General features: G+C 43.5%; 1 protein-coding gene across 9 annotated transcripts in view; it reads right to left on the bottom strand.

The window, feature by feature from the left end:
• Window positions 1–19,565, bottom strand: part of BEND7 (BEN domain containing 7) — a 49,579-nt gene extending 30,014 nt beyond the window's left edge. For 3 of the 9 annotated variants that reach the window (XM_052789468.1, XM_052789469.1, XM_052789475.1), the window contains exons 1-3: window positions 18,870–19,101; window positions 14,880–14,963; window positions 3,313–3,612 (exon numbers count right to left, since the gene is read on the bottom strand). In XM_052789468.1, the coding sequence (XP_052645428.1) occupies window positions 3,313–3,612; window positions 14,880–14,963; window positions 18,870–18,930 (445 nt within the window). In that variant the 5' untranslated portion in view covers window positions 18,931–19,101. The other 6 variants (XM_052789466.1, XM_052789467.1, XM_052789472.1 and 3 more) reach the window with 6 other exon arrangements.
• Window positions 19,566–26,915: the final 7,350 nt, after the last annotated feature.

The following is a 26,915-nucleotide window of genomic DNA, read 5'->3' as shown; positions in this document are numbered from 1 at the left end:
GGATTTACATTATAATCCCCATTAGCATTGATAGAAATTACCCATGTAAATCTACCATAGGTACTGGAAATGGGAAAAGAGACCACCAATATTTCAAATCAAAGCAGGGTTCTACTGACTTCATACATATTCATGAGGGTTTTTTATTTTCTTTCTATCCTCCATCCTCTGATCAGTTACTGTGTTGTAAGAAACATCTTGTAGAGTGTTCTCAGTCATAGTTCCAAGCACTATCTTTATCATTTTTAGAGGACAAAAGCAACCCTTTTCAACTTGTTATAAATCAATTTTTAATTTTAAAAGGAGAACAGACTTTTTATTTTTATGAAGGAGTCTTTAAAGCACCATCTCCCTCTCTTTTGGAAGCTCGCCAGCAGGCAAATTTGATACCAGCTTGTATGATTGAGAGAAGGAGACTACACAACTGCATTAGTTGCTTCCCCCATGTGAGCAGCAAGTAGCCCAGGACAGTGGTTCTTGCAGCTGGGTCTGCTGAGAGTGAATTCACCTGGTGTAACATTGCTACCACAAGTTTATATTTGAAAAGCATGCAAGTGCAATCCACTGAAAACAATCTTGACATAACCAAAAAGCAATTCAGCTGCTGCATCACTGCGAGATTTGCTACAGAACACAAGAAACAAAACCAAAATGTTTTAGACAGACTCTATGAGTTTGTTGTCTCTAATAGGGCAGACATGGTACTCATTGTTTGTAGCCCCAAGAGGCTTCCACTGAACGCAGACATCTACCTAATATCGTGACTTGTGGAACCACCGCCTTAAATCTGGTTTGCAATAAATCACTTTGCTTTTCAAGTATGTTCCTGCTCTTCCCTCTGTTGCAGCAATGCCTAGGCTCCCCCCATTCCTCCTTTTCTCTCTTTGTCTATTTTTGCCAATACCTTTTTCACAACTGCTTTCTATACCAGCACCTATTAAACATCCATTCCAGCCTCTCCTTGAACCACCTTTACCATGCAAGTAGGTAACTATACGAGTTAGATGGACTTAGCATGCCTATTACATTAAAATTTGAGTAATTCGGCCTACAACATATAACTTGGCTTCCTATACGGTATCTATCCACAATTGACAGAAACAGTTTCTGGACTCAGACTGCCTGCTGCAGATGCCTGGATGTCTCCCCAGTGATGACCTCGGTCTGACAGCCCCAGGTAATAAGCTTACATCCTACCTGAACAGTTTTGCTCTGATGAGTTTAAACACCATGGTAAGTACCAAGGAGTAGTATCTCCCTTGAGGTATTGTTCAGCATTTCTACACCCAGCTTTTAAGGACTTTGTCCATCCTCCGAGTAACGTCTAAAATACCAAGTTAGATGCTCAGGCTCCCAATGCAGGGGATGGGGAGAATCAGACATGTTACGCTGGCCGCCCAGAAGAGCTGCGTGCTGGGTGAGGAGCAGTTTCAGAGCTTGCTCACAGCCCAGAAATGCATCAAAAGTTTTCCTTTCCTAGAGACCAGGCTTTGGAGCCAAAACAGCAAAACCATCTGCCAGGACCGCAACACCCCGCTGGAGGCGGACACCTCTAACCAAAGAGCTACGCAGATCGTCTTTTCAAAGGTGGCCGGCGGAGAGGGCCCACACCCGTCTTTATGTAATAACCTAAAAGATTGCATTCCTTTCTGTAGCAGGGCAGCTGCAGAGGGAGGGGTGGAAGGTGCCTGCTGGTTCACTTCCCCAAGAGCTGGGAGCCTGGGCATTCCTCCTGTCCAGCCCAGGAGGTCACTCAACCCAACCCTTCTACTGTCCCACAGGCTGTTCTAACCTGTAAGAGATCATAAATCAGCCGAACCCTTCCTGCTCGTACGAAAAATTAAAGCGCTGACATTTGCTTGCATACAGGGCCAAATCCTGTCAACACGTTTTAGCTCACATGCTGAATCAGGCCCCTGAGGGGACAGAGGTGCTGCTCCACCTACTTTCTGGATCCAGGAGCTAGGCACCTAATCTGTGCAGGCCTGGGCACTTCTGTGCATGCAGAGAACTGTCCCTGCCCGTGCCCAGGGACTCTCAGGGCAGAGAGAGATGTGTGATGAATTTCGGGTCCTTCCACATTTATAAGGTTGTTATGGTGGGATTTCGAGAGCACAGTTTTAGACTTGGATGCTAAATGCCGTCAAGTGTTTTCCCCTCTCCCCTGGATCTGCACCTTTAAAAAAACTCAACTATTTTTTTGCATTATAAAATAAATAAAACCAGCATGACTTACTGCAACGTCTTTTTCCAGGTCAGCCGGTACCTCTGTGTGAATCATTGTCTCTACAGAGAAACAGTCAATCTGGTGAAACCTAGGGCTGTATGTTTTTTAGTGCAGTGACAACACTTCCTAAAGGACAGTAGTGAGAATAATAGTAGTATTTTTCTTTTTAACTGTTACAAGCAATGAGAACTTGTATGTCTTTAGAGAAGGATACACAGCAGATGCTCCTATTGGGAAGTATGAATACCTTCAGAATCAACTGGAAATTGATAATGTTTTCAGATGCAATCTCACAATTTTTTATTTTCCACAATTTAGAACTGAGGTACCCCTTCAATATACCCTCCCCCCCCTAAATTTAGGGTTGAATATCAGGAGAAAAACTTCCTGAATTAAATGTAGATTGTTAAAGAAGACCTTCAGGAATCTGGCAGTAAAACCTCCATTCTCTGGTACTTAAAACAACAAGAAAAAAGCATTTTAAGGCACACTGCTATCTACTTCAGGGCAGAATTCTCTGCCAGTACAAGATGGACCACGCTCTAGTACATGCTGTTCACAGGTAGACTCCATCATCTCTTTTCTCCGATGGTCCCATCGGAATAAAAGCCTAAGGCTGTAATGGGATTTTGTACCTGAAGTTCAGTGGCCAGTTATAAGGCTGATGCCATGCCGTTAAGAAAGTCAGTAGAATCCTGCTCCGCAAGTGGTGTCACAACAGTGCTACATTACTCATTGCAAAGAGGAGTGGTAGAGGTTGACATTTAATTAGCTATGAATTTAATAACAATGGCAAAAGCTGTTTTAATAAGTACTGTATAGAAATTAAGCCCATAACAGCATTGAGTAATTCTGTCCTATCACCAGGAATCCATTTTAAAAGCTAAGACAGATGGTAGCAGAATGCACTGTGCCCACTTTCACACCTTTTCAAAGTGATAACTATGTGCTCATTTTGTAGACTCTGAACTATAACTACTTTCAGTGCAGCGGTACAATAAATCATCCCAACAAAGGCAGAAATTTAGTAGAGTACAAGGAGAGAAAAAAAAAGTACTATTCTCAGTATCTAATGCAGATCATACCATTGGATGTCACGGTTCGCGTTTGATTTTGGAACGTTTTCGATCGAGTTCCGTATTGCCCTGAAAAATGGCTAGCTTGGGGTGATAATTCATTCCATGCACCGCTCTGTGAAGGATGAAGGCTCGCCTGGGACTCTGCAGGGGGATTCAGGCGCTGGGCCCAGGCTAAGTCTAAATCTTGGGGCTCCTCCTTCAGTTTTTCTCCTTCTTTGCCAACTCGTTGATAGATTCTTCCAGTGCTGTCATTCAGTAATCTTCTCATCCCTGTAACTTGTTTTTTAATTTCCCGGCTTTCATCTCCTAATGAAAACAGAGCCACAGTTATCACTGTAAATTAGCAAAAATGGTAATGGGTAGAGATTAGTGATTTTAGATGCCAGTAAGAGTTGGAGTACAAAAATAAATAAAGACGAGAAAGAAAAGAAATGGTTGAGTGGTCGTTGGTATGTACCAGGCTACGCTTTAACACAGCGATGGTTGACATCTCTCATGGTTGAAAGACCTGCTGAACTTGGCTTTCTCAATTCCATTTCTAAAGCTTTGATGAGTAAGATTATTTTTCTCCAGAAGGAAATAATAATAGCTACAGCAGCTTCAAACAAACTATCCTTTTAAGAAACAGATCCTACTCAGGCATTGACATCAGCAGTTATTTTCCCCAAGTAAAGCCTAAAGGATCAGACCCTTTATAGATCAGTTTGCTATATCCTGAAGGATAGATCCTACAAAGAAAAAATAGACCACAAAAAGCATCACACCGCACACGCACACAGAGCAACACTGCATCTATTGATTTTAATGAACAGGATCAGTTCCTTAGTCCACAGAATTTAATAATACTGGATTATATAGGAATAAATTAAAAAGCAGCTAATACATGTATAACTGTATATAGCCTAACTGCTGGATGTCTTAAAAATGTAGATTATGAAAACAAAATGAAAATATATACAAGAAAAATGTGACTGTTCCAAATAAATTCAGGGCATTTAAATAATAACAATTACATACTTTAATACTCCTGGCACCATTTAAGTATTAATTTTACATATGAAACTGCTGATTGCACAATGAATATATGTGTTTTGGGCAGATAGTAGCTATTTCGCTCGTTAAAGCATATATTACATTTCACTAGTAATAAGGAAGTGTTCATAGCCCCTTCTGAAATAAGAAGCTTCTGTTTTTTTACTGGTAATAGAAAAATCAAACCACCTAAGCAAATGGAATAACAAAGATCAAGAAATTGATGAATCAACCTTCCTTTGTAGTATACTTAATACAGTAATACTTGGTATCCTCTGTTCAATTTACATTCACACTTCCCAAAATAAACCTACTTTTGGCAAACCGATAGTGCAAAAGAAACTTCACAAGAAAAAACCCAACCCTCCAAAACCCAAGATGCAACGTGCATTGTCTCTGGTTCGACAAGGTATTTGAAAGTGTGCTGATGGCAGGCATGTGAACAATTTTATCAGCTCAACAGCACTACTCAGTAACTTAGGCACACGCTTAGGTAGCTGGCTAAACCAGACAGCTAAAAGAGCAGCAACCCCCTCCCCAAAGGAGGTTGCTGCTCCCCTCCTCCAGCCAAGCTCAATGTGGCTGCAGCACGCTGCAAGCCCCGTGTACCCAGGGACACGCAGTACCTGGAGAAGGAGTTTTTGCTCCAGGAGGCGAATAAGCAGAAGGGGAGACGAGCTGTACAATCCGCTCCAGCCTCTGCTGAATCAGAGCATCTCCCGCTTGACCTGGCGCACCGGTTCCCTGGGCCCGTGCCAGCTGGCTCCAGCCCACCCTGATCCAGCAAGGAGAGTGGGCGGTTGCAAAAACACTTCTAGTCCAAACTTAGAAAAATATTTGTCAACCCTGTACAGTGATACTCTAGCACCATTTTCACTCCAGCTAAAGCGGCGAGAAAAACCCTTTGCAAGGAAGTTCTGCATTGTATTTATTTTGTTGGTTTGCCTGTGGATTTAAGCATGTGGGTGTGATTTAATTAACAAATTACAGCACCAGTTCCTTTAAAAATGACACTTCTTGGCCCCAACCCAATCAGGGGTTGACTGTTTGCAGTTCCCAACCTTGAGAGGCCGCAGAGTACCACCAGACTCCCATTATCGAGATACTCAGACCTGTACACTGGAGACTACCTCTCTCCTGTATGTGGCTGTACCTGCCCATATCCAAGCTCCAAACGCTCCTACCACACTGGAGCATGAAGCAATCCCTTACTGTCGTACCATTTAGCAGTACGCTGGGCTCTCAAGAATTTTATGTCAGCAATTCAGATTTCTATTCAACAGCAAAATGTATCTGAATATCAAAAAGGCTTCCCACCCACCTCCTCCTGTCGGGTGTAGTGACTGTGTGCTATGTGGCTGGTTGGGTGATACGTTGTTGGAAAGATTAAATTTCCCTTACTCAATTACATAAAATATTAATGTTAACTGAGCTTATTCAGCCTTGATTCTGATCCCTTGTTCCTTCATATAGAAGCCTTCTTATACAGCGACACAAACATTCTTACCTCCAAATAGAATAAAACTCTACTTTTATGCTACAACAAACCCTGAAGTTGCATCCTACGTATGCATGTCTTTGTGTTTAGGTAGCTCCCTACTTAAAACAGGGAGATTCCCCCCTTGTGAACTTGTTTGTTGGGTTTGTGGGTTTTTTTGGTTTTAGGGATTTTTCTGTTTGGGTTTGGTGGTGGTGGTGGTTTTTTATTTGGTTTTTTTTTTTGGTTGGTTGGTTTGGGGTTTTTTTGTTTGTTTTGTTTTTTAAATATGTCCTTTGTAAGGAAGGGCATTAAAAACATACAGGCTATTCAGTGCAAGTTTTGATCCCCCCCTCTCCCAGTTATTACTTTTTACAGCTTTTCGTTTGTAACTGGCCAGCGACAGCAGCATCCTTCCTGACACGAGTGGAGAGTAGCTGATGTTACACCATCTGAACCTGCAGGCAGGCACAAGACCAGTAACAGATTTAACTTCTTGCTCTCTGGTTATCTCATTTGGCTATTAGCTCTAGAGCCCAATGATAGCATTTTGTTATCAGCTATTCCACTGCTGACGATTTTCACAGATAATAACCATGTAATTTAAAAATGAAAAAAAAAGAGGAATATGCACCACAGAGAAAACCAAACAGCTCAAGCTACTATGTCCTAAAGAAGAGCCAGCCTTCCTTTTTCAATGCTGAATAGGATAATCAAGCACCTAAAAAACCCAGTTCATTACATAAAAATCTGTATTACCTATCTGTGAAAAGCCTCCTGAAAGAGATGCTGAGGCCTGAGAGGAGTGGTGCATATTTCAGCATCTCCCTGTACCCCTGTACATGTACCAAGGGTCCTCACCACTCCCAAGGAGATGGGGATGCCTCCGATTGGCAGGCTATATGTTTTGCCATTTAGATTCCCCATGTAATCCCTTTGGTTTTATCTGAAACCAATGAGGTTACTTGCAAAATACTAAATACTTACAAAAAGCTACTCAAAGTAGGTAAGCATGGCAAATTACAGCCCTACTTAGGAACTTACACGTAAAGATGGTAATAGTCATAACAACCATATTAACAATTTTTTAAAATTACTATTACAGATGTCTCTATGATGGCCGCCTATATACAACCTATTTTTTCCACACGGCCTGACTGCAATCTTACAAGACAAAAAAAAAAAAAGCAGAACAAAGCCCTTTCATAAATACTACATTGAATAGTCATAAAAAGTAATTTCCCAAAAATTCATTTCAATCTTTTTCCTTACTGAAAGTGTGCACAGCATAAGAACTTCCTGCTTTGAAAGTTGTAAAAATGTTAAAAATTACAAATACACAAATGTAAACCAGAACTGTCCTAGGATGAAGTAGCATCCACGTGCTAAGTGTGCACCTGTCTGAGGCAACAGACCTGTAAACAACTCCAGTTAACAAAATGTTACCAATAATTTATTAATTCCATTCTTTGCCCCTATATGCCTGACCATCTTTTCACTATTACGCTTTTTGAACTTAATATAAATGTAGCACACTACCTACAAACAAGTTGTTATACTTTTCCCAAATAATTTGTCAAATACTATCATAGTGCTACAAAGAATTATAAAATTATATGCAACCATACCCATATGTTAAAATACTAATTTTATTCCAGCATTACAAAAGTGGTAATGTCATCTGTAATTAATGTATGTGTTTTAAAGTGTATAAATGAATGGAGTTAAGGTTGGACAATCGTCTCTATTTGATGTTTTCTTCCTTTGACTTATATAAACAAATAATCATAATGTCCTCTTGGCCCAATATTTTGCAATTAATTTCTTTATTTTTAACATTTATGTTTCTCATATGCTTTGGGAAATATTCATGAGTAGTTGACTTTTTTAATACAGTTTGATCTTCTATGAATTAGTGTCTAATTTTATGTTGTGTTGTATTTTGGCAGATGAAACTCCTACAGAAACTTTTCCTTTCTTGGCTACACAAATAGGGCTTTTTCCTCCATCAGGCTGCCTGCTGAAGATACTTTTTATCTCACAGATTTCCACCTTTGTGTCAAACTAGGCTGAAACTGGTGGATGAATTCAGAAGCTATCGGGAGGGTAGCAACAGCAGCGACAGCCAGCCAGACGAGAGCATGTGAGCTGACAACATTAGCCTGGTTTGTAAGGAAACAAGGCTTCAGAGGTGAGAAAAAGTGGAAGTCGATGCATATGGCTTGAAAGCTCAATAAAAAATAATAAATAATTGCAACGGGTTATATAATCAAACATATTAAATGCCAGTTTATTAGACACCACTTGAATGCTGCCCTTCCTGGAAGAGGGCCAGCAAAACTCAGCTGCCGTGTTTGAAGAATTTTATAAGGGCTAATTCAGAGCAGCTCAAGAAATTGGGAGGCATGTGCATGCCGGGCACGTGTCTCTGCTGCACAGCCAGGCTGAGCTCGCCAACACACCTTTTTGAATGTTACATGGCATTCAAGTATTTCCTTCAAAGACAGTTATCCTAGAAGGGAGATAGGCATCCCTTCTAGGGATCCACCAGGGAACTGACGGATGAAGTGGTTAAGCCACTATCCATCATATTTGAGAAGTTGGGAAAGTTCCCACAGACTGGAAAAGGGGAAACATAACTCCCATTTTTAAAAAGGGAAAAAAGGAAGACCCAGGGAACTACAAGCTAGTCAGTCTCACCTCTGTGCCTGGCAAGATCATGAAGCAGATCCTCCTGGAAGCTCTGCTAGGGCACATGGGAAATAAGGAGGTGATTGGTGACAGCCAACATGCCTTCACTAAGGGCAAATCGTGCCTGACAAATTGGTGGCCTTCTACGACGGGCTTACAGTGTTGGTGGATAAGAGAAGAGCAACAGACATCATCTACCTGGACTTGTGCAAAGCATTCGACACTGTCCTGCACGACATCCTTGTCTCTAAATTGTAGAGACATGGATTTGACGGATGGACCACTTGGTGGATAAGGAATGGGCTGGATGGTCGCGCTCAAAGAGTTGCGGTCAATGGCTCGATGTCTGAGTGGAGACCAGTGATGAGTGGCATTCCTCAGCGGTTGGTATTGGGACCGGTGCTGTTTAACATCGTCGGCGACATGGACAGTGGGATTGAGTGCAACCTCAGCAAGTTTGCCGAAGACACCAAGCTGTGTGCTGCGGTCAAAGCGCTGGTGGGAAGGGATGCCATCCAGAGGGACCTTGACAGGCTTGAGAGGTGGACCCGTGCGAACCTCATGAAGTTCAACAAGGCCAAGTGCAAGGTCCTGCACATGGGTCAGGGGAATCCCAAGCACAAAGGCAGTCTGGGTGATGAGTGGATTGAGAACAGCCCTGAGAAGGAGGACTTGTAGGTGTTGGTTGACGAGAAGCTCAACATGAGCCGGCAATGTGCGTTTGCAGCCCAGAAAGCCAACTGTATCCTGGGCTGCATCAAAAGAATCATGGCCACGTCGAGGGAGGTGATTGTCCCCCTCCTCTGCTCTGGCGAGACCCCCCCTGCAGTACTGCGTTCAGCTCTGGGCCCCCAACATAAGAAGGACATGGACCTGTTGGAGCAAGTCCAGAGGAGGGCCATGAAGATGATCAGGGGGCTGGAGCACCTCTCCTATGAGGACAGGCTGAGAGCTGGGGTCGTTCAGTCTGGAGAAGAGAAGGCTCCAGGGAGACCTTATAGCAGCCTTCCAGTACTTAAAGGGGGGGGCTACAGGAAAGCTGGAGAGGGACTTTTTACAAGGGCATGTAGTGATAGGACAAGGGGTAATGGCTTTAAACTGAAAGAGGATAGATCTAGATGAGATGCAAGGAAGAAGTTCTTCACTGTGAGGGTGGTGAGGCGCTGGCACAGGTTGCCCAGAGAAGCTGTGGATGCCCCATCCCTGGCAGTGTTCAAGGCCAGGTTGGATGGGGCTTTGAGCAACCTGCTCTAGTGGAAGGTGTCCCTGCCTATGGCAAGGGGGGTTGGAACTAGATCATCTTTGAAGGTCTCTTCCAACCCAAACCATTCTATGAGTCTATGATTCTCAGCAAAAACTATACCTACATCAAACTGTAACTTTCAAAACTCAAGATATTTTTGCCACTGTCATCTTGTACTGCAAGTGGTTCTGAAAGAGAAAATTATGAAGGTCAGCATGGGGAAAATAGAGGAGCCATGTGCATGATTCCTTATCAGATCAAAGGTTTCCTAAATCACATGGAACGTTGTTGTGACTGTTCTGTGAATAATTTGAATCAGGCATCTGTGTAGCTAAATTGATGGGGTAAGCATGCATTTCTCAAATAAGTGACCCCCAGTCTTTGCTGGCATATAAGAACCTATATTGAACAAGTAACACAGGCAACAACACGCTTTGCAAATTAAAACCCTAAACCCCAAGTCAGCAGGGAGAGCAGTGGTCACGAACAATGTCAGAGGGTCACGCAAGCAACATGAGTTATGAGCTGGGGACTTTGACTACCCTAAGCTAACATATAGGGACATTTAAGCTGTATTTGTTGAGGCATCTTAGCAGTGCTCTAAAACACCATTTTAAAGCACTCACCTATCTTTATGTCACCACACAAAGCACTAAGATTATAACTGTAGGAAAACTGGATCACCCTCAAATTAGACCCACTACTCCCAAACTAAGCACGGAAGTACACAGGGTGATTGACACCCCTGCCTACTACAAGACACAGAAAGTTAATAAGCATCACAAACACTAATGTAAGAAAAGCTATTTGCAGAATCAAAACCTGGATCAGACCCTGGGACCACTCAGGATTTGGGGCGTTATTTCTCTGGAAGCTGAATCAGCCTAGGTGGCCCAGTCACCACCACCACAAAATAACTCTTTTGAAGGGCTTGGTGAAACAGTTTCAAAACACCCAACAGGAGCAGATACAGAAGCCTAAGTTACACACTGTCATGCCGCACCGCAACAGCTAAATCACTCAGGAAAGGACAAGTGAGCAACTCCTCAATAAATGTATGTATTTATGGGGTCATATAATTAAAAAAATAATAATAGATATGCAACAACTTCCCCCCGTTCTTGGAAATATCCCAGGTCAAGATCACACTTCAGCCCCAAAGGGAAATGCTTTACAAAGTTATATCATTGGAGAACACAGATGCATAAAATAAACTTTTATGCAGTCTTAATTACAGAAGCTACTATTGCAACAATCAGACTTGGGATATAATTCTATTAAAAGTAACAAGTAACTTCACGGACTTGTGTTAAGTCAACTTTTTCTCTGTGAATAAATTGCAAAGGATATTATTTCTGGGACAGAATAAATTCTTGAAATTAGTGAGTAACTTATGCATTACTCCCCTGCTCCAAGAACACATTATTTATTTTTACCATGACATAGAGAAGTTATTAATCTGCTGCCTTCTATTTCAACAATGCGAAATGCTGTAAAATGCACAGACACCTGCATTACAGTACATTTCAGTTCCACTTTATATCAGTCATAAACATCTCTGTTTTGGACATCTCTTCAAAACAAATGCTCCAAGCACACTGTGCGTAGCATTCGATTTTATGAAACTATAAAAGTTCTTCACTGTTAATTACACAGACAAATGTCTCATCACACATTTGATTACCAGGATAATATAATTAGTTTTCTACATTAACCTTTCAAACATAGAGCCTGAATTTCAAGTTGAAAGCATTGTAAAAACACTCAGTCTGGAGGTATATTATATTTCCGCTTTTTTGTGGTGATAATAAAATATTAAGACTGAAAAAAACCAATGTAGTGTATGCAAAAGTTTTTTTTTATAGACAAGCTAGGTTTAACCAGCATCGTCCACAAGATATGGGTGTACAGTCCCCTCATGGGCTTTTATTTCCAAGTCTGGGCTAGCAGCCCTGTGACAGAAGGTTTACGCTGATAACTGGTAAAAGCTGAAGTCAAGTCTGTCTTAAATCTTGTCCATATTTGAGGTTTAAGCACTTCACCCCGGGCTCCCTCCTTTTCAGGTCAAGCAGTCTCTCCTGGTATCAGATAACTAAGCCCTTCCCTTCAAAACAAAAGAGATGCCAGTCCTCATCTGCAAAACACAGTAACGATATTCCACCCGCCGCCTGAATTTTGTAAAGGCTGTGTTTACTATGTCCTTTGTCTAGAAAGACATGACTTCTTGCTTATCATCTTATCAGAACAAAGGATTGGAGGAGACAACAAGCCACCACATCTCCCATTCCAACACTGCATCAGACGAGCAAACTTCCCAAGCTTACCATGCTCCATTGAAAAAGCAGTTGGACTTTGCCCCATTGCAACCATCAGAGGTCACATCCAGTACCATGTTCCTCTAATTGTGCTGAAGCTTCCTCCAATTTTCAGCCTACATTTACACAAAGCCATGTTTTTTTGCCCATCTGTGCTGGTGCAAAAAAGACCATCTAGGCTGAACAGGTCTTTCCTGACTTTTGATCCTTAATTTATCTGCATGGTAATTTATCTGCATGTTAAACAAACTGGATTCTTCCTATTTACTCTAAAAGCTCCCCTCCTCTCAACAGTGCATCTCTTCAGTTTAAGTTCATCGTTCTCGACTGTACAACCAAAACATATTGCACATCTCTGATAAGCTTCACTTGTTTATATACATTTCACCTTTTCTAAAGGTAATAGTTTCAATGACGTACCTTAGCATTCATTCACATACTAAAGGCTGCATCACATTGAGGTTTCAACAGCTGATCCCATGGATCAGTTAAATTGGAGAACTAACCTAAACTGGAGAACAAACTTGATTCTAAACCAACAAGTTGGGAGTGAACATCCTCCTAGGATGAATTTTGGCATAAATCAAGTGACGCAGCAATTACACCCTGAAGCTCCTTATTAGTGGACAGAACACTGAGCTGGGAAAAGCATTGTAATTGCACCATCCCTGAAGCACAATGAAAAATTACTCCATGCAATGTGAATTTTTTTAAAGGAAAGCTAGAATACCGAATGCCACTCATCCCAGATCCCTGCTGAAAGGTGGGAGCTCAGATTTTGAGTCCTTTCAGCTGAGTTCAGTCCCTGACACTGCTTTCCCTACATCTCAGATCAGTGCCTCTACCACTAGAAATCTGGATAGAAGTGGACACCAAAGTAACCTATTGAAAATAGAGTGGAGAAGGTCATGTGAGGTCTGAGTAACTGACCGAATTGAACCCAACCCCCAAGCTAAAAAAAACAAAATCAAAACCTAGTCTATAAATCTTGCATGGTCATATGTCATTCGGTCTTGTCAAGACCAACATGCTTGGAGGAAATCTGAAAGTTGGACACTCAGGACATCTTCAGGAAATAGCACCTTTTTCTTTTCATAGCAATCGAAGGTGGGCTCCCAGGACCACAACTTTGTGTTTCAGTACCTGATAAGGAAGATCCTTGATAGGACTCACATTCTTAAAGGTCAAATTCTGACCAGCTCTTGAAATAGTTGAACTTTAGGCACTTAAATGCCAGAGCACATTCAGTCACAATGAAAAGCTAGGCGTACTCAAAAAAACAACCCCAAAACAAACCCGAAGACAACACAGCCAAACCAAAATCAAAATCAATTGGTCTGACCCACAGCACAGATGTCAAAACACAGACACCTGCACATTCTTAGAAGCACCCTGGCTTAAGCAACTAGATGCTTAACTACTGCCAAAGCTTTATCATGATTTAGGGTTGGAAGAGAAAGCATTCAAAATAAACCTCTAGTGGAACTCACTCCATCAGGTTTATCAGACTTCACCAAAAGTGCTTACAGAACACAAAACCCAAACACAAAGCACAGCAGCCACCTTTGCTTCTCCCTGGAAATGGGTGTAGGGAAGAAATAATTGCTCAAAATCCTAATTGCAAGAAGCTCAGAAGGCAATTTAATGTAGCTCTCACCCCCGTGTAAATATTCCAACCATCAGAAGATTCCACACTGCCCAAGACATCCTCATGTTCTCTCCCATTTGCTGCTGACCTCTAGAAGAGGATGTGGCACTATGAATTAAGGAGACAAAGGCATTTTGCATGCAGATTGACTTCAGGTGCTGGCTGATTCACACAGTCAGGACCAATGCTTCTTGCTGGCTCCAGGGGGCAACATGCACAGACTACAGAAACCTTAAACCATCCTACAAAAACGTTTAGGCTCCTGGTGCAGTGAAGGACAGGCAGACACCCCCAAATTTCTTGCTCCAAAGGCACCTGCCTTCTCCAACACCTGAGCAAGGTGTCCAAGAGCTTGCTTTATACAGCAAGAGTCATTATGATAGCTCAAAAATCTGGCCCTTGCTCCTCTGAATTTGGCCTGCCAAATTTTTCCCAAGAGATGTTTTATCCAGGTGAGGTCGTAGATGTGACAGGAGGGGGGCTGGAAGCAGGAAAGGAAGAAGCACTCTGCAGCTGAGGAGTTATACGGGACAAAAAGCACACAGACAGGAAAGGTAAAGGTTCCCTGATAACCAGTCCTATCGTGCTGTAGTATATATCACGCTGCAGACTCTATATTACTTCTCTGTTTTCTTTACACATTTTTAACTGTTGATTTAATTTAATTTTGCCATGGCAGGATTAGCAGGCAAGCTACAGAGGTGAAAGGACATTACATTAAGACAGCACATTAATCCTCTATCCCACCCAAGGCAGAAGCAAAACCAAACAAATAGCAGCTTCCTGGAAATTGAATTTCTGTTATCCAGATGTCAAAGATGTAATACCCCAATTACACAAACTATTGCCAGTGAAGCATGCCAGCGAATATGCAATGTAAATGGGGTGAGCACAGAGCTGCAAAACTGCAGAGTCAGCATCTGGCTCTCTGAGTGAGTGATAATTAGCACTGTGTGTAGACACTAATAAACATTTATGTCTGAAATTACAACTTTTAGCAGTGTTAATAAAGGATATATTGGCAATTCGTAGAATAAAAGGGTCTTGAAAAGAACGTCATATTAAACAATGGCAGGCGCTTCCTGTGCTTGCACAGAGATTTTTTTCCTCCCTAATTGCAAATGGCCACGCTATGTTGCTCGGAAATTAATCAACACAAGCACATACCTAAAAAAACTGGTTGTGTTTCTTTGGTCTCCCCATTAACATCATTGCTGTAGTCAGAGATCTTATATATCTCATGATGGTAATCTGGAATGAAAAACGATAAAAAAAATTAGAACTCAAGTGATCTGGAAAAAATGAACACTGAACACATTGCTACAGTTTTACTACATAATTTATCAATATATCTGCAGTTTATTTCATGTACATCAAATTAACCACAGAAAATGTGCTCTGTATCAGCACCTCCTAAAAAAACTTTGCTCACACTGGAGAGACTCAGCTCAAATATTTCACAGATTTTAGGGAATAGCTATGCCTGCCCTAAATTACTGTGTTCATTTTCACAGCAAATTATCCCACCAGATGCCAATTATCTGGCTTCTTGCTTTACAGATGGAAAGCAGATTTATAATGAAATCTTTACCTTCCCAGAGACCAAGGGAAACTTTCAAACTTCACCTCAATCAGAAAATCAGCAACTTACATTATGGCTGCATTGTTCAGCTACACTGACTCATATTGGTGTCACTGGCCTCTGAATTCTGAAGAAAGGAAGATCAGGGACACCTTAGGATATTCACCTACAGAAACTAATGCCTGTGATGACCCCTAGAATAAACAGTAGCATCTCGTATTCAGAGATGTTACAGGATTAAAAAAAAAAAAAAATCACCATTGAATTTCTATTTCAAGTAAAAGAATATTTTGCTGTGAAGGTCTCTGCTGTAATCCCACGCAGGTGTTCAGTAAAACCAGAGCTTTGTTTACATGTGTGTACAGAGGGAATAGTAAGTCCAAGAAAAAAAACCCCAAACATCTAAAGGCAGCTCTCCTGGATGCTATTTCTGACTCTGCTACTGGCACACACTTTGTCCTTCAGCAAATCGCTCAAGACCAAACAATATATTCAGTGTCTTGAAACAGACATGTCCCCACCTAACTCTTTTAATGCCCTCCCAGTTCTCAACTCTCTCAGCTACTCTGTCCGTAAACCGGTTTTCACATTTACCTGCCTGTCCATAAACTGGTTTTTATGTTTACCTGCCTCACAAAAAGTGAGGTAGAGATTAACGCGTGGAAGAGGACTTTGGGGGATTCACTTAAAAGGAACAACAGAAACGGAGGACAGCATAAGCAGCTCCTCCTCCCGCAAGCAGCACACCTGCACCTCTGACAAAACAGCTACAGGATCGGAAAAGTCTCCTGTAAGCCAAACTTTTTTGTTATGTGCTTTTTATTTGTACAGCACGACTGTCTTGAGGGTGCAAGAGGAGGTACAACCCAATAAGTAAACTAGAATTGAGCCTAACACAGCGATGCAAAAGAAAGAAAAGGGCCTGGAAACAAAACGAGGGGAAAAAAAACACAACAGGGAGTTGGAGAGGTCAGCGACAAGGTGCTACACAAAGGGTTCCTCTACCTAGCGAGCACGCCCAGCAAGTGAAACGGGTAAAGGTGAAGTCTGAGATATGACATCAAGGAAGTAAAGGCTCCTTTCATAATGCTAAAACTACGGGATTTATGCTGACTGCCTTCCATGGTCATCAGCTGTCCCGTAGAGGAGGGGGAGTGATGGAGCAGCTTGGTGGTCACCTGGTGGCCAGCCAAGGTCAGCCCACCACACTCTGCCTTTTCATCCTCTGAAGGGCATCCAAGATCTGCTGGGAGTGAGTACGTGAACACTAGGAATTAAATGACTTACAGACTCATGGTCCTTAGATATATAGATTACACGTGGTTTCTTCTCTAGCGCTTCCCTCCGTACATCCAGCTGGTCACAATATTCTTCTGATCTACAGCTGCTGCCTTAAAGTCACCACATTTCACCCCAGAGGCGGCTACATTTTAGTGCAGGAATGGATTTCCTCTCGATCTGGTCATTATTGATCATCTCGATAAGGTGCTCTGAAGTTTTTGGGGGGACAGAATAAGCACTGTACAGGCACACATCGTTAACAGATGGTGTGTTACCAACGAATTGACACAGCCTACCCTTTTCTCTTTGGTTTCCTTCTTCTGCCTCGGATGTCACAGTCCAGGCGCTGCGAAATCCATATCAATTTCACAACAGTAAACATTAAACTGTGACATTATGGAATGACTCCTGCAAGAGGCAAAGGCCAATTACAAGAGACAACTATTTATACATAATTATCTTTCTAATCAACTGTGATAGAAAAAGAGTATGCGAGTGCAGACTCACATGCAAAATATGATTTTTATCTCCTCCATTCTCAAAGTACAAAGACATAGTTTTCTCTCTAGAATGTGTTTTTAGGTTAGCTTTCTATTTGACTTTCCACGTCCAAAACGAGACTCCAGATAAAATAAGAATTACTAATGATGTACCATCATAACTGATTTTACCTATTAAAACAAGGTTAAATAGATTGTCTTGTACACCGAGGCATATCTAAACCTGTAACGAGTGGCAACTGAGAACTGGCAAAATAGTCATCTATTTCTGATAGCACACATACCCTCTTTACAGCTCCACTAGGACAGAAATAAAACCATGTCTTCAATTTCAGTTTTGCTTTTCCACGTTTCACTTTCACCCCCCCAAACTCCAGCCCAGTCCTGCACTAACTCTGCCTCCGAGTTGGGAGCACGTTCGATATCAAAACCCCACAAACCAAACCTGTTCTCCGTAGAAATTAAACCCTTGATAGGTTTGCTGATGCATACAGACCTCCGATACCTTTCAGACAAGTCTGACGGGTCACTGCCCCTCTAGTTTTTAACAGAGAGTATGTGCGATGCTCCAGATGCCCTTACGATGATACAGCAGTCGTTATTTACTACTGCTACCAAGTGAGTTTATGTCCATCTTTAAATTTCTTTGCATTGAACATGCTTTTGCCGAGCGCCTGCGAAGAGATCGCTCTTCAGACAGCAAGTCTTGACACTCGCGTGTGTGTCCCCTTTCCCAAGTGTGACATTACACCCAAGCAGTCACCTGCCTTGAACTTGGCATGCAGGACACACACAGTGTTTCATGGAGATATTCCCGTCCAATACTTGGAAACACAAAAGGAAAAAAGATCTCAAGTCAAAGCCATCAGGGCAAAAAGATCTTATCAGCCAGAGAAGGGATAAAGCCCCAACCAAAATAAATCCCTACGGCTGGGAAGTCCACCTGTTAAAATGCCTACCAGCGCCTTATCTTTTTATTATTTATTATTTAAAAAAAACCCCCAACAACAAGACTGAAACACAGAGCTGTGCTTCTTTCCCGACATGAATCCAAATTATTTCCCCCTGTGATCTCTTTTAAAATACCTTCTTTTCCAAAAGCAAACACACCCCGAGCGAACAAGTTACACGCCAGCGGCTCTCCCCTGCCCACGTACAATTAATCAGCTGCGTGGATTTTTAATAAAGCAACCTCTATTCGGCTTTTCTTTGAAACACGCGGACGTTCGCAGTCAAGGGGAGGAAAAAAACACCCCAAACACAATAAATCCACAGGAGTTGAATACTAAGAAGGTCCGTCGCTGCCCAAGTGTCATTATTTTTTGCTTGCTTCCCGATTTTACCTTTCCTCCCCCCCCAAGCAGGATTTACCACGAAACACGATCCAACTTTATTTTGTGCAAGATCTGCCTGGGAAAAACAAAAACCCAAAAAACCAAAAAAAAAACCCAAAAAACCACGTCCACCTTTTCGGGGATGGTTTAGGGGAGGTTTGTTTTTGCAACACCACGTACCACACATGCAAAAAAATAATTTTAGGGAAAAAAAAAAAAAAGAGGCAAGGGGGGGGGTTGAAAGAGAAAAAAATAAAAGGCGTGCGATGGTTTCGGGGAGTTGGACCACAGGACTGCGGAGTTAAATAACAGCGGCGGGGAGGGAGAGGCGATCCGGGGGAGCGGGAGCCCAGGCGTTTCATAACGCCCCGCTCCCCCCCGGTGCAAAAGTCGGGGCTGCCCCCGGCGAAGGAACAAAGCCCGGGCCGCCCCCGCCGCCCCCCGCCCGCCGCCGCCTTACCTTCGTTGATCAGTTTAAAGCTTTGGGATTTCCTGCTTCTCTTCCTCTGGGTGAACTCCATGGTGCGGGCAGGAAGGAGCGGGGCGGCCGGGCGGCCACCCGGCGGTGGCGGCGGCAGGACCAAGGTCCGTCTCTTTAATCAGCAAAACACGCGGGGGTTGGGAGACGGCGGCGAATAAAGGGATCCGGGACAAGTTGGCTCCGCTCTCCCCCCCCCCCCCCCCGCCCTGCCCCTTACCTCACGCCCCAAACTTTGAGGGAAAGCGGGGTGCGGCGGGGGGAGCCCCGCGGGGGCGATGCCGGGCAGCGCCGCCGCCGCCTTCCCCCCCGCCGGCTGCGCGGCCGCGGCCCGGCGGCGAAGGGCGGCCCGCAATGGCTCGCCGCCGGCTCCGGGACCCCGGTGCCACCTGCTGGGGGAAGGCGGCGCGCAGCCCGGCGCGCCCCGCGGCGGTTCCGCCAGCCCCGGCCATAAGCCGCCACCCCGAAGCCCGGCCCGGCCCGTCGCCACACGACACGCCGCGGGGAAGGCTGAGCCGGCGCCGCCGGGCCCCGCCGCGGGGGCGGCGGAGAGGGGGGCTGGAGGGACGAGGGGCTGAGAGGGCAGCGCCATTTTGTGTCCCCCTCTCCCGCCGCCTCCCTCCCCCGCTCCCTCTCACACACACACACCCACACACACACACCCCCGCTCCGGGCACTTGCGTGCTCTCCCTGCCGTGCCCCGCCGCCGCCACAGGTTCCCCTTCCCGCCCCCCGGGAAGGCGCTGCGGCTCCCCGGCGGGCAGGGGCGGCGGGGGGGTGCCCGGCCGTGAGGGAGCGGCGGCCTCTCGGTGCGGCCTTGCGCCGCCGCCGGGCGCTCGGGGCCGCTCCGCTGCCCGCGGGCCCCGCCGGTGCCGTCGGCGGGTTCCCTTGGGGGGGGGGAGGTGCCGAGGGGGGGAACTCTTCGTCTTTAGCGGGACCGGAGACGTTCCCGGGCCGAGGTCCGGCGGGGATGGGGTAGAACTTGGCGCCGGCGGCGCCGCGGCGTGCGGAAAGTAGGCGAAACCCAGAAACGGGGGTTGGCTGACGCTAACGGCGGCTTGTTACCGTCTTTTACAGTCGTTATCGCAATAACGTGCCCGCTTGCGTCGGGGACCGAGGCCTGGAGGAGCGCGCTGACCCGCCGGCCGGGCCGAGGGACGCCGAGCTTCACCCGCGTTAGCTAAGCGTGGGTCGCCGTAGCAAGAGGGAGAGAGTCTCAGTTCTCCGGAGGAGTGAGACTTAGGGCGTCTGGCAACCTTCCGATGGTCACCAGGAGGCCACCGTAGCCACACGGGTGGCCCAAATGCAGCTGAAATTAGCGCTTTGATTTATTCACCACTTGACGCCTTCAGCCATACTTCCCGTTTGCTTACTGCACTAAATTCGTTGCTGGTGTAGCATTTTTTTTTTTTTACAGTCAAGAGTGCTTTTGCCTGTTGCCTGTAGAGGAAGGACCCAGGCTTTTACAGTTCCGACTACCGATAACTGAAAACACAGCTCCGGATCATCATCTTGTGTTTTACGTGTAGTCAGGCTGTGTTATGACAAGGAGAAGAGTATGTGATACTTGCGTACGCCTACTCGAACAGATGCAAATGCAGATCTTCCCTTGGTCTCCTCAGAGTACCCAGGAGAATCCCATTCATGGCTCCGGTAATATTGACTGGCCCTATCACTTGGAATAGTGACATAAAATTAGTAAGAGGAAAGCAAATTGAATATTAACAATTGTGATTTGTGCCCTGACTGTGTGCATAGACACAGTCAGACCTGAATTCTCTTGTGCAAGGTGCTGTCCAAATGCCACACAGAGGGTATACCTGGTTCCGAAAAGCAAAATCGGGAAATAGGCTTAACGGTGAAGCAATATCAGAAAATATGCCTAATGGTAAAATTTATTAGACTCTGGAAAATTAAATTCATGAGGGAGGTTATGGAAACCTCACAGATTGGGTAAGGGTGTAATTTTCTATTAAATTGCTAAGTGGAAAATCCCAGAGGCAATCAATATGCTACTTTTGGAATTTTCCTAAACTTTGCTGTAAGACTTTGTGAAAGGAAACTGGGCTAATGTACTATTTAAAATCCTGCATTATATATTTTTGGGAGGATGCTGAAGCAGCAAAGGTAGATGGATGTCATATGCTGTTTGCTAAATTGTGTGGGTCCAATTAATCTCTGGTAGAGCACAGCGAATTCAGGTCTGAAATGCAGCAGCAGTGTGCCTAAATTTTGTGTACAAAAAGAGTATTTTCTCTTTCTTTCTTTTTTTTTTTTTAATCCCCAAACAGTCTGCTGATTCCTGTCTGCTAACTTTATTTACAAGACTTAGAGCATTGCTGAAACTGTTGTGTTTGACTCTCATCCTTCCTGGGACAATAGGAGAATTTTTATAAAGCATAAGGCCTTCATTTACTGTTCAACTCACATGATAGGCTTTATCCTGCATTTGCCAAAGGAATGTGCTACAAAAATAAAAAGGTCTTTTCTGTTTTCCTCCGCTACTCAATTTTGTGAAACATTTTGGGGTATAATTTAGGAAAAAGTGATGGCAGTCTTTTATCAGCTGCTCTTTTTCTCCTTTTAGTTCTTCCTTCTCTGGGTTGTATTTTTTTTGCTTAAAGGGACACTCATGATTTGAAATGACATTTCAGTCTGAACGCTGCATACTGTGGTTTCAAGTAACGTTTTACGAGAGTTAGCACATCCCCTTTTTCATTAGTATTTCTCATTTTGCTCATTTGGGAATTAGAGAGATTCATTCTTTTCTACATGCAGAATAAGCCTGACCCTCCAAGCAGGCCTAAGTATGGTTACTCAGATGAGTAAATCTTGCGATTTTCATTTATGAAAATATTAGCCGGTTTGGATACCTGGGCCCTGATCCTGTCATCTCATCTGCATAAAAGTGAATTAGAAACTAGGACGAGGTGACTTCAGGTCAAAGTCTTCTAGTTATCCACACAACATGCAGGAGGATCCGGTAGCTTGCCGTCCTGTGCTGCTAATGTTTCTCAGCCGTGACTTAAAAAAAAAATACGTCAAGAACTCAAAGGCTCCCATGTACACTAAGTTGTGAGCCTGTTGTGGGGCATTTTGGGGTGGGTATCCTACAACGGGACTCGGACCATCTGCTCGTTTGTCACGGGCCACCATCGCATTATTCTAGCTGGAGAAACCCGGAGATGAAAGTCGTCTTTATTCCATTAGAATGGCTGCCTTGTGTCACCCTACATAGTCGCCGGCTGCATTGCTGTGGCAGCCAAGTGACTTAGGATAAAGTGCACTGGCTCCAAGAGGCAGTCAGCTTTTAATTTCATTCTATTTCAGTTACCGTCTCAGTATTGGATTGTTATTATTACATATTAAGAACCCATAGTTCCTTTTTTCTGGTGAAAATACGGAAAATTCAGAGCATTTTGTATATATTCATGAATAGTCGCAAAGTATTTCCTCAGTCAAACCATTAACTGAGGAATGTGTTTTTCAAAATGCCGTGAAATTAGCCAACTAAATAAGGGCTTTATCTTGCAACATATCCCAAGTCAGTATGATTATTCCTGACTATTTCCTAGTTACCATTTTATTATGCTGCAAGTTACTTTCAAAATATCCCCTCCCCATTCTAACTGATACTAATTTTCCCAACAATTTTCTGGTGTGTAAAATGCTTTTTTTTTTTTTATTCCAGATGCTAGATCATGAGCTAAGCAATTAAATATAATTAATCTAGTAATACTTCAGTATTAACAGCAGCAGTGCTCTTCACATCAGGATGCCCCAGACTACTTCTTTGCTTCCACGCTCACAGGTGTGTCCAGTTAATTACAATATTTTGATTATTATTCAGAAAGTAGGATGGTGTAGGACAAAGAAGACTGAAGAATCCTGGAGTTGAGGAGAATTATACGGGTGTACTAGGAGCGCCTTCAGCTTTTCAGTTGGAAAAATTATACTGAAAAAAGTCTCTCAGACTTGATGATTTGATCTGAGGCTTCACGTCTAATGTCAAGGGATCCATGTGAGGCCAGGTGAAGTAGGAAGAGGCTGCCGACTGTCAGATTAATAGTGCCATGATTACTACTTGTCTTGGAGCCTGAAGAAGTTCAGTGTGGTATTAGGAAGCAAGAGAAGGGTGAAGAGGTAAATCAGAGACCAGGAGCTGCATAGGTGACAGGTTAATAGGTTAGCTGTTTTGGTTAGTTATGTGTAATGAATGTCCTTGAGGATTTTATAAACCGGTAGCGGTTTTCCCTTGCAGGTTTCCAGTGATGTTTTTGTGGTCATACAAAATACGTAGGCAGTACTTTTTCTCAGCTCCTGACTTGACAATAGGTCATGTTGATGATGTGTTGTCTTACTACAAACCTTCCCTTTCAGGAGGCTTTCATGTAGGCGTATCCAAAGACTGGGTTATTACAGAGGTAGGTTTCTAGAAGTCCTGAAGAAGTCTGAAGCTAGGAGTGCAGTTTGTTTTCTGATCCCCCTTAAGTTTTTCCTGTACCATTTCAGTTACAGTACTTGACATCTTATTATGTCTCTATCCTTACTCTCTTTTTCCTTTGGGACACTATTTTGAAATGGCTTCTTGTCCATTCTGCTGCTTCTTAATCTTCCTCATACAAATTTAAAAGAAGAAACTGCAGGATGGACCAATGTTTTCATCTGTTTGCCAGCTCAGGGAGACCAAAACATTCCAGAACTGTTTCAACAATAAAGAATATAACTGAAGCTATGTACAAAGTGTTCTTTGTGTGTGTGGTTACAAACCCTCTGTATATTTCTGTATCAGAATGCAAACTCCAATTTGACTGTAAGGCTGGGCTTTTCCTCCCCTCTGTCATTTTATGTGTAGCTCAGACTAAGACTGCAAGGAAGGGCAGTATAGTCTAAGAGTCAAAGTTTGATAGTCACCCACTCTGATCAAATACTTGTAGGATAATTGCATAGTAAGGTATTAACTCTCCCCTAGGACAAAACAGTTTTCAGATTTGAATTCTGGGAGGAGTGGGTGGGGAGACCGAGGTGTCTAAGCAACAGATGTGGTTGGAGGATACAGAAGAAACTGTCTCGACAACGCTTTTATGAAGGCTAACGTGGAAGAGGGAAAAAAAGTCTGCCCGCATACATGCATGTCCTGTGGTTCTCTGCAACATGGAGAAATCATAAGCTGCACAAATTGTGCCCTGCATCCCACTTACAACCCAAGCTGCTTCAAGGGAACCGAGGGCAATGTGAGTAGGTCTCGTTATTTTGCCTAGAACTTTGTTTTTTGTGCTATATAAAGAGTAATAGTGCTTAGAAATCTTAGTCTGGATGTGTCTTTGCATCACTACCACCTCTGTCTGAAGCGATGAAGTGTAAAGGCACGCTCGCATTCTAGGTAAGGGCATGTTTGAGCTTTGGGTAGTTCAAGAGTCGGTGTTAATCATGGGAGCCTGAGCACAGACAGGGTAAGCAGTCCCATTTCTGATGAATGCTACCCGCACAAATTGCGGCAAGCTCAGCTCAGGGTCCAGCAGCCCAGTGACTCCCCCGGTAGGAAGAGTTCAAAGAGGGTTATGTTAGTAATCATACCTGCATTTTTGTGTCAGTTTGCTTCAGTCACAGCAGCTGAAGGCAGATGTAAGAATGCAGCAATGGAAAGAGTCAATCACTGGGGCTATGGATGGAAAACAGATGCAGAATCAGCTGCAGGAACAATAGCATTTAGCAACGTTAGACAGCTCCTTGAGGCTGCGGGATGAAGCAGCCCAGACAACAGCCATCCTCCTTTAAGTCCTGACCGAGACTGATGGGGGGACATTATGCTGTGCCTCCCCAGCCCAGCCTTCTCGCTGTTCCCAGCTTGCCACAGGGAGCTGCTCTCTGTGTCTCGATTCTGCCTTGATCCTCTTCCGTTTCTCCTGCTACACATTAGTAAATGCACTTGCACTAAAATCAATGGGAGTTTGAAAACTAAAAGTAATGTGTGCTTTGGTATGCTACTAATCCACTTATTTGGATCCTCTTACTGCTCCTCTGGGCTGTCCTGATCCTCTCTATCAGCCCACCCAGCTGCTCTGATCTGCTCTCTAAACTTCTGCCGTGGCTATATTAGCATCCCTGTCAGCTCACAGGGCTGCTGCCTCGACGCCTTCAATCCCCTCTCCCAATGAGAGTCTCTCTACTAAATTATAATCCTTGTAGCTCAGAATACTGATGCAAGCTAAAATAAATTCATGAAAAGTTGCTGCGGCTCCTACTAAGATGTTCTATTTCCCTAAATGTTTTCAAACAGTACTTACATTTCAGGCTGGAGAAATAGCTTAAGACACGTTCATAACCACCTGCCTGCTTTTCAGTTCTAAAAAACGAAATTTCATTGCAAGCTACAATGTCGTTCAAAATCTACTCACACATGCACTTTTTAAAGAGAGATTATGTGAATTTAATATCTGTGTCAGGCTGGAGACTGACAACATCTGAAAACGATGCTTTTGTTCAGCAGTAAGATATATGCAGCAGCGTTTTCATTAATGTGGCCCCCCTTGGATTTACCCTCAGGGATGTGTAGATACTGACGACTCCATTACCTATTCAATCCTTGACCTCTCTGCTGAGGCAGCTAATGCACCTGAATGGGTATTTTCTCTGAGATGGACACATCCTGCAGGGATCAAACTGACAACACAGAAGTACGATCATTTAGTAACAACTTTGAGAGATTTCTTGCCTGGGTTGAATAGAAGCAAACCAACTCAAACTTAGAAATACAATACTTTACGCTCAACCATTTATCTACTGTACACATAAAAATAGAAGAAAAATGGATGATTTTATGAGCTTTTCTACCACCCAGCTAGATCTGTTCAGCGTTTTTGGGGGGGGGGGGGGGGTGTCTCTGTTATGTTTATTCACCTATAATTTGAATACAACTAAAATGTCTCAAAAACAAGGGTTGTGAAGTATAGACCTTGCTTTGGGGAAGGCTGAGGAGAGAGACAATTGTATGGATCTAAAACTCAGTGCATGGCATTTGACAAACCAGTCTGCATTTGCAGGGATTAGTCCTGTTACTGCATCTTTCCTGGAAGGAGTTTGCACTACAGATATCCAAACAGCAGGCTGATCCTGAGAGTAAGTATGGTCCCTGCTTAACGTCATTGGCCCTGTACTGCTGAAATGCTAGAAAGAACACCTACAGAATATCAACAAAAAAAGCACAGTGTGATCATTTTCCTGTGAGGTGTTTTGAATTCTTTAACAGTTAGTCACAAATGGCCACCACTGTCAAAAGAGCACGGTCTCCCTAGTGACATCTTGGGACTGATTCATAAGGGGCTCTGATGACACGATGCCATAAGCTGAGTTACCAATACTGTTTCCTGAAACAACAAAATTTTCCTCAGACATCTCTTGTACCAGACAGTTTGGCAATAATTAGCTGTTCTTAAATCAAAGCTTTTTAGAAGCAATAATGCGTTTTTACACCACCTCAATTTTACAGATAATAAAGCTGCTGGGATAGGAATTGACCCATGCATCCTTTAGACAACCTAAACAATTGACCTAAACATTCCTTTATCAAAACCAGAGGATAATTATCATTCAAACAGTTATTTCAAGCATGTTTCTAAAAGCCACACTAGCCTTACTAACCAGTAACATCCATATGGATGTCACTACTTTCTGAAGTATTTTAACAGTGCATTACAGAGGTCTGTCCTAGCAGACAGGAACTGTAGGGGTTGACTTACCATGAGAACTAATCAAGCAATACTTTAAAAAGCAAATCAAACCAAATTAAAATGCCACCTGTTTCTTTTACCCCTAACAATGCACAGATGACATACCCTTTTGAAGACTTCTGTTTCTTAGAAATTCTGGGAACTTTTTTCTGCTATTGCCTCACCTGTGAGCTTTTCTTGTCTTTGCAGTGGTTTTTGGACACCTGTGGTGGAGCAGTACTCCCCACTTCTTCCTCGATCTTCCCTCTGGCTGAATGTTTCTCAGTCTGTGACCTCCTGGAGATTGTGCGCTACTGTT

This window comes from Harpia harpyja, chromosome 6, assembly GCF_026419915.1.
Source record: "Harpia harpyja isolate bHarHar1 chromosome 6, bHarHar1 primary haplotype, whole genome shotgun sequence".
In the NCBI taxonomy this organism is placed as follows: domain Eukaryota; kingdom Metazoa; phylum Chordata; class Aves; order Accipitriformes; family Accipitridae; genus Harpia; species Harpia harpyja.
This window is presented reverse-complemented; position numbering and strand designations above follow the sequence as displayed.